The 8,238-nt window shown below is 55.7% G+C and overlaps 1 protein-coding gene across 2 annotated transcripts in view; it reads right to left on the minus strand.

Annotated features, from left to right (window-relative positions):
- Onecut2 (one cut homeobox 2) overlaps positions 1 to 6,477 on the minus strand; it is a 126,838-nt gene extending 120,361 nt beyond the window's left edge. Inside the window, exon 1 of one of the 2 annotated variants that reach the window (XM_063231569.1) lies at positions 4,865 to 6,477. In XM_063231569.1, the coding sequence (XP_063087639.1) occupies positions 4,865 to 6,098 (1,234 nt within the window). In that variant the 5' untranslated portion in view covers positions 6,099 to 6,477. The remainder of the gene's footprint in view (positions 1 to 4,864) is intronic. The other variant, XM_063231568.1, reaches the window with a different exon arrangement.
- Between the last annotated feature and the right edge of the window lie 1,761 nt (positions 6,478 to 8,238).

Consider the following 8,238-nt stretch of genomic DNA (forward strand, 5'->3'; position numbering starts at 1 on the left):
AGCAGATGGGCTAGCAGGGTGTGCTGTGACCCACAAAAGTAGAAGGAAAAGCTGAAAAGTTCTTTCTTTTCCATTTATTTCGGGTGCCTCAGAGAACCTCCCTTCACTTAGAATGGGCCTCTGACCTCCGGTAGAGCAGCAGAGGGGAGCAGGTTGGGTGCTCCCCGGTTGGCTTTTCCTATCATCCTACTCTAGCCGAGGAAGGAGGCAAGATTCTTCCCAGGTTGCCCTGATTTGGCCAAAACAGAGCTAACTAATTTGATGGATAAAAGCCCTGGCTTTTGATATCGGGTATCATTTAATTGTCCAACTTGGTAAGGCACAAAGAAGCCAGCAAGTAGGACTTAATACAGAAACCGGTAAGTAGAGAGGAGGTCATCAGATCATTTGTCAGGCAGCTTTAGCCAAGTCATCTCTAAACGTGGTCTTTCGAGCATATCGAGACTGAAGTTCAACGCAGAACAGCCAAACACAAGTGCTCTGGGAGCCGTTCTACCCAGCTTCTCGGCTCGACCAAGCTAGGGGAGAGGGTAGAAGCCTTGCAGGAGAAGCGAACCCTGGTGCCGAAGGAGCTGGCTGGGGCTGTGCGTGGAAGGAGTTGCGGTCAGACCTGAAAACCCGGCCCCAGCGGGGAAAGCAGCTCAGGCGGAGCGCGGGGGAGCCTGGGCGCTGGCGAGCACTCTGCTGGGAAGAGCGCGCCGTTGGACTTACTGGAAACGCGCCGGATCAGGTTCCAGATCAATGAAATCTGGGTCCACACGTTTACGTTATTGTTGCCAGCATTAATGCTCTTTTAATCTTCTAAATATTATCAGTATCGATCTCCTTCCATATACACATTTGTTTGAGAAAGTGACAGAACCACACGGTGGAAAGCCTGGAATAAAAATAAATGCCTGGCCTCTATAGTGGAGGGCGCCCGGCGTCCTGGGACATTGCTCGCCTCGGCTCCCTCCCTTCTCATTCCTCCTCCGATGCCCACTCCTGCCAACCCAGACACTTATTAGGAAAGTGTTCTCCCGGCACCCGGACCTGACCAAGCAAGGAAGGTAGCAGGCTTTTCAATTATTAATCCGATTCGCCAGCCGGCATACATTTTTTTCTGTTCTGTACAGGCATAGGGTGTGTTTGGCCTCTCCAGCCTGGCTCTTCCACTAGACGCAGGAAGAGGTGCGCTTGGGCTGCGGCCCGGGGTGGGGGGGTGCACTACAAAGGAAACCCCCTAATTTATCTTTTGGTTTCAGAAACATCGGTGGACCACACTACCCAGAGGAGTCCCGGGTGCAGCAGGGGTAAGGCACCAACTTGGTGCCCCTGGCAGGAGCTACAGTGCATTGCCCAGGTGGTGCCCCGCCGTGGTGGGTAGCAGGTGGAACATCTTGGATTGGTTAGGGCCTTCAGCAGCCTGAGGTGACTGTAGCCTGGTCTTGAGAACCACTTCTCATCTGTCTGCCTGCGGTGGGGAATGGAGGTCAGCTCTGGGCAGATTGCTAGTGAATTAGGGCTCACAGGAAGTGGCAGCGTCAGTGGAGAGTGTAAGGGGGTCTCCGTGGGATGCACTTGTAGGTTCTTGCTTGGGTTTTCTCAGCTACCCCTTGCTCCCATTTGTGCTTGGTGCAGAGACCTCTCGGACTCAAAGCTGGAGTGTGATTGAATTCTTGGAATCTGTCCTCACTGCCTCTTGCCAGGTTAATAAAAAAAAAAAAAAAAACCCGTTTCTCATAGGAGCAGGCTTGGGGACCCCAAAAGACCCGATGGGGGGCTTCCAAATAACGGCTGCCCTGGCCACCCTTTCCAAAGGAAATTGTGCATTTGAGATTCCCTTCTCTGAAATGTGGTGTCGGGAACTCTGAGTTCCCCCGAGTCTTCTCCCTCTCCTTTAAACGTCACTCTCTTGGCTAGTCTCAGGCAGCACAAGACAACCTAAAAGCAGAGGGACAGGAGGGAACCTGTCTTGGTAGTGGCGGGAAGTACGTGGCTCAAGCGTGAGATTTTCCGTTCCTCAATCACTGTCTGCGGAACGCCAGTAGGACCCAGAGGGACCCAAAGTGAGAAAAAGAAAGGGAAGTGAAAGGAAAGAGACCCAGGTTGGGACAAGATTGGGGGCTGGGCAGTGGGCCGACCCATTTACTCCTAGGGCCCAATGGGGTGGGCCTTGGTGGCTGTGGGTAGGGATTAGGGATTCCGATCGATAGTCCAGGCAGAGAAAGCCTCCGCTTTTCTTCTCCATTTGCTCTTGTCCCTTAGTGCTCCTGAGCACATAATACCTACTTACCAGTCCCAGTTTCTGAGTCAGTTTCTGAAGAGACTGATCTACTGACCCCAAACTGAAAAGCCTTCTATGTAATAATAACTACTCAACACACTTGTAGTTGCTGATAAAATGGTCAGATAAAAAGGCTAAAGCCCTTGTCCCTTTTCAACCCAGGGTAATAAAACAGACACACATTTGAATGCTTGAGCAAAGGCAAGTCCTCAGCCGCACAACCCACTCTTGGGGGGAGGTATTCCATCTCCTGTAGAAAAGCCCACCACACAGACAATGCATTTTGGATGCCTGCCCTTCAGAGTTACCCCCAGAACTCTCTAGATGCCACATGCTTCCTCAGCCTGCCAACGGTTGGGGCCATTGTACAGCTAATAGTGAGCAATCGCTTCATCTAGCTTTTAGACTCACAGGCGGTAGGCACGTGTTTTCAAAAACCATGTCCTTTGCCCGACAGGCGTGAGGGGGCGGCAGCGCTCTGAGATCCGTGGGAGAATAGCTGTCATTCTGCCTTTCACTGTACCTCCAAGAGCAGCTGCGAGGTCTTTCTGCACCCCCCAGTGCAGCCCTTGCTGGAACCAGCCTGAAACGGCCTTCGGTACTTAGGGGAATCTAAAATAGAGAGTTGCGGTACTACACTGAATTGTCAGGAAGCCTCTAGTTTATTTCTCCTCACTATTCTTTCCTCACTTGACTTTATCTTTGCCAGGAACCAAGAGCAAATCTGAGAATCACACGAGGATGAAGACGTAACTAAAAAAAGGTAAGGAGAGAGGGACAGTGACAGACACAGGCAAAGACAGAGAATATGAATAAATATATAGCTGACATAAATTGACTCAAAAGTATCTGCAATCCAACGATTTGGGGGAGGTTCTTTGGCGGAAAGATGGTCTTCACCTTCTTAAATCACTACGGGACGGGTTACTGAGTGGAGATCAAAATCCCTCAAACAACGCACCAAGGAGCAGGCTGTCAGAAAGGAAACGCCCCCTCGCCAAATTGGAGTGCAGGTGCCTGTCACATCCCGGAGCCCTGTCCAGCGTCAGTAGAGTGCAACCCACAAGCTGGGACCAGCGGTGCAAGAAAAGCGTCAGGGATGGGAGTAAGGGGCCTGAGCTCACAGCTCGGAAAGCGCTCTAAGCTCAGCAGGTTTGCCAAAGAGCTCCTCCAAATCAGCCTACCTACATCTGAGCGCTACCCACATCAACAACACCCTGAATTGTTCTCTTGGAGCTTATGTTTGATCTCTCCCTACCTCAGGCAAGAGAAGCTCCCTATCTTGGGCTGCAATAGAGTATTGTACATCCTCCTCGATGCGGGTCTGGACACTCTCTCTGGGTTCTTGCCTCAGTCCTGAGGCCGAGCAGTAGACAGACGCGCGGCGCTGGGTCTTCGCGCATAAAACTGCGCTCCTATGTACCAGTCGCAGCTACTGCTGAGTGTTTTGCCCTGGCTCCCGCACCCGCCTCCCACACGGGAGGTTTCCGTGCTCCTAGAACAATAGAGGGTTGTACCTCGCGGCTCGGCCGCTAGAGGAGGCACAAAGAGCCGAGCCCGCTCCAGAACAATGTAACCCGCGCGGCGACCCGTCCCCTCCCGTGGGCAGCCAGCCCTCCCCGCCGCCGGGCCAAGAGTACAATCAACGCCCGCTTAATGCAAAGGCGGAGCTTGCAGCCCACGGCCGGCCCAAGATGAATTAACTAACCAGCATCTTAATTTCTTGAGCTCTTAGGAAGCTTCTGTCAGAGTCCCGGCACACCTCAGCAAATCTTAGCCTACACTAGAAGCCCCGCAAGGGCGGCTGGCCAGTGAGCTCTGTCTCTCCTCTCTCATCCTCCCAAAGCGATGAACGTAAAAGTCCCAATCTTCGTCCTTGCAACCCCCCACCTTGCTGTAGACACTGATGACGGAGCTGGCCAAAGCTCGCTCTTTTAGTCAAGCCAGGTCAGAAAATCCCTGTGCCAACAACACCGAGGCAGAGACGGGACTGCAGGAGTGGTGGTGTGTCCTGGTTGACAGTTCTCCAGCCTGGCAAGGCTATGCCTCCTGCCAGCGACTAAAGAATTTGGCCAATATAAGGGATAGGAGGGGAGGGGAGCAGAGCAAGTGCTTTTTCTCTCCTGAGAAGCAAAGCTTCTCAACAGCCTCCTAGAAAGACCAGGCAGCTTAGAAAACTGAAATGTGTTGTCTAAGAGTTCCAAGTGCATACAGTTTAGAGTCATTCCCACTTTCTGATGCGTCCTGGAAAGAGAGGGCTCTTAGCCAAGACCGCACCCCCATCCCGAGTCCCACTGCTAGGAAAAGTCAGAAACAAGGGCAAAGGTTGGCACACTGGGAGGAGGGCAAATGAAATCAGGGGTTGGCGGGAAATGAAAGCTTAGGGAAAGAACGTAGGAAAGAAGAGGAGGAAAAGGGAAAAAGAAAAGGGAAACGAGGAGGAAAGAGAAAATGGAAGAAAATGCAAAGAACGAGGAAACGTGCAGGGGAGAGGAGGAGAAAACCGACAGAAGTAAAGGGGAGCACAGACGTGGGCCCTTCAAGCTCGGGGGAGCCTGTCCTCAGCAGTCTGGTTTCTGGTTGCACCCCTGGGCTTACCTGCCAGGCGTAAGGCAGACATACGCTGGAACTCAGGCTCCTGCAGCCACTTCCACATCCTGCGGAAGGTTTCCCTGCCAGATTTGAGTTTACTCCACGGTTTTGGATTTCGGAGCAGGTCAGAGAGAGTCCCCTGAGACCGGCATAGCACCCTCTGCGCGAAGATCGCCTGCGGGATGCTGTAGCGCTTCAGCTCCGCGGTGATGCGCTGGGCAACCTCTTTGGTGTTGATCTCCTCCAACTGGCCCGACGTGGCTACCTGCGAGCCCGACGAGGATGATGGGGGACGCTCGCGGCTGGGAGCCAACACTGGCCCATGGGACTGAGTGTGGCTCGGGTGGTGCAGGCCATTGAGGTGGGACATCATGGCCGCAGGCGGGGTGCCAAGGCCTCGGGACAGGTGCTGCTCACCGCGGGTCAGCATGGCAGTGTGGTGCGCGTCAAAGTTGGGGCTGAGCATTTTGTCGTGGCCCGGTGGCCCGTAGTTGGGCAGGCTCTGCTGCGCATTGTGGAGGCCGCCCAGCCCGTTGCCCAGCGGCGTGGCAGCCAGCGGGGACAGGCTCTGGCTCATGCCGGGCATCTCCTTGTAGGGGCTGTAAAGGTTGTTCATGGCAGGGAGCCCGCGCTCGTCGCGCATAAGGGTGAAGCTGCCGCTGACGTTGCCCGACAGACGCTGGTGGTGGTGGTGGTGGTGATGGTGAGAGTGGTGGTGCGGGTGCGGGTGGTGGAACTTGTCCGAGACGGTGGAAATGGGTGGCAGCGGCTGGAGCGGCGTCAGCGTGGTGTAAGTGTTGCTCATGCCCATGCCAGGCGGCGACGAGTCGCAGGACATACTCATGGCGTGGTGCAGCGGGATGGAGAGCTCGGGTCGGTAGTCGCCGCCATCCAGGATCGAGGCCATGCTGGTGACCATGGCCGAACGCGATGCCGCTGCCGCTGCCGCCGCGGCCGCCGCGGTGCCCAGCTCCTGGTGCGCCGTGGGCGGCGGCGGCGGGCCGCGTAGCGAGCCGGCGGCGCCTCGGCCCGCGTGGTGGGGGCTGGGGCTGGCCAGCAGCTCCTGCTCATGGCCGGGGCCCCCGCCGCCCCCGCCGCCGCCCCCGCCGCCAGCCCCGCCGCTGCCGCCGCCGGCCGGCCCGTGCAAAGTGCCCAGACTTTCCATTGTCAGCTCCGGGTTCATGGCGCAGCCTTCTAGGTCTTTGGTGAGGCATCGATAGGCGGTGTAGGCAGCCTTCATTCAGTCCATCGGGGCCCGGAGGCGGCGGGGGCGGAGGGGGCAGCCGGCGGGCTGGCGAGGCGCGCGTGGCGGGGCCTGGCCGCGGGCGCGGGGCGGGCGCGGGCGCGCGGGAGTGTGTGTGAGGGGAGCGTGCGTGCGGGTGTGTGCCCCGGGCTGCGAGCCGGCAGGCGCGCCCGGGGTGGGGGCGGGGTGGGGGCGGACGGGGCGTGCGTGCGGGGAGGGGAGGGGGCGGGGAAGGAGGGAGAGATCACCGGGCCCCGCCGCTCCGGCCGGCGCGCTGCCTCGCCATGTCCGAGCCCGCTCCGGCGCCGACGTCTTCTGTTTGGGTTAGCGGGAGCTGTCCAGAAGGGCTCTGGGCTCGCTGGGGCAGCCAACCTACCCTCCCGGGCCCGGGGCGGGGCGGCATTCGACGGGCATCGCGGACAGCCACTTGGAGGTCAGAGATGCTCAGGAGGGCGGGCCTTGTTCCAGAAGCTACCAATAGGTGCGGAGGGGGCGGTGCCGCGCGTTTCACGTTTGGCTGACGGCTCGGTGCCTTTTTTCCTTCTTTGCTACTGGACTCAAACGTCAAGGAGAGGGAGGGGGTGGGGAAAGACAGAGAGAGGCTAGAGTGGGAACCAGGGGAAGAGATTATGTGAAAGATGCCGTGCTGTATCCCTCTTGGGCAGCTGCGATCTGGAGAGAAGGGCATTGCTTTAGTCCATTCGCCTCCACCCCAAAGCTTTTTTCGAGGCTGGTGAGCCAGGAGGAAAGGACTCCGCTCTTGTGCTGGTGTAAAAACAAACGCGCGTCTCTTAGCAAGCCACTTTCCGAGTCTGTAGCTGGGAGCCAGTAGTTAAGCCTTTAAAAATGCAAGCGCTAATGTATTCTAATGCGCGATAGATTCCTGAGACTTGGGCGTGCGTGCTCCACGGGGCAAAAAGAACTCCAACGCTCTTGCTGCATGCGAGCAGCGGCCGGCCGACGGCCCACGGGCGGCGCAGGCAGCCGTAATGCATACACACAGTTAACACAATAACATCATTTAATTACTCGGCGAGCTCATAAATCTCCAAGTTATGAGGCTTCAGAAGGGCCCTTGTAGATTGCAAAACATAGCTAGAATTCCGGCAGCTGCGGTTTCAAGGTGAACAAGTGCTGCTCAGCCAGCGACTTGGAAAGAAGTGGGAGAGTGTAGAACCTGTGGTGGGGTGAATGAAGATTGTTGACGGTGCCTATGCTGAGGAAACTTCTCTCGGGAGCAGGACGTATGGAAAGTAGTCCGGACACCAACCGTGGACCTTCCTCCTAACGCTCCACACACACACACACACACACACACACACACACACACACACACACAGCGGATCCCGGGAGGAACGTCCCAGATTATGCTGATGAATAGAGGACTCGGTCTCCATTGACATCTGCATATTGAAACCTTGTTTCTGAAAAGACCTGAGCCCTAGCGGCTCCAGGGAGCTCATAGCTCTGAACCGCACACCTTCGTCTTTCTAGAATTTCCGTTGTTTGGTAATCCAAGATTGAGAGACAGGAGTGCAGCCAGAGGAGAGAGGAGGTGGTGATTTCTCCCAGCCTATGTGTGAGGGGGTGGAGAAGTGGTTGAAGCCTGCGGGAGAGGCCAACACTCGGCAATGAAAGCCTTAAAAGTAACAGATTCTTCCTAAGCAGGTTGCGCTCTGTTTGCCTCCGAAGATTCAAGCTGGCTGAGGTTGCGCAGATGTTGCCTTTGTTTAAAGAGACAGTAATTAAGGACAGGGTGGACATAAGTTTGAGAAGCGTGACCTATTTTCTTTTGATCAGCTGTCAAAAGAAGAGCAGGGGGTCTCCTTAAGACAGCCCCCTCCAACCACTTCCAGCTGTTAAAGAAAACTTGATAAGAAAACACGAACAGCCTGGAATACTGTATGTGCCCTCTTGGCACTACAGAAAGGTTTAATTCATTTGGAAAACAGTTCTTAGTCTCGGTGACCTTTTCTGCTGCCCTCCTCTCTCTTCTATCTGTGGAGACCCTCCCTCCCCCATCCTGTCACACGAATGTACAGTGACATTATTCATAGATCAACTTTATTGAGCTCTAGCCAATACTTCGACAATTATTGTTTCAAATACTGTCGTCTCCTCTGTGATATCAAAGCCT

Source organism: Cavia porcellus, unplaced genomic scaffold (assembly GCF_034190915.1).
Source record: "Cavia porcellus strain 051 isolate PalLab524CR breed Dunkin Hartley unplaced genomic scaffold, mCavPor4.1 scaffold_20, whole genome shotgun sequence".
In the NCBI taxonomy this organism is placed as follows: Eukaryota; Metazoa; Chordata; class Mammalia; order Rodentia; family Caviidae; genus Cavia; species Cavia porcellus.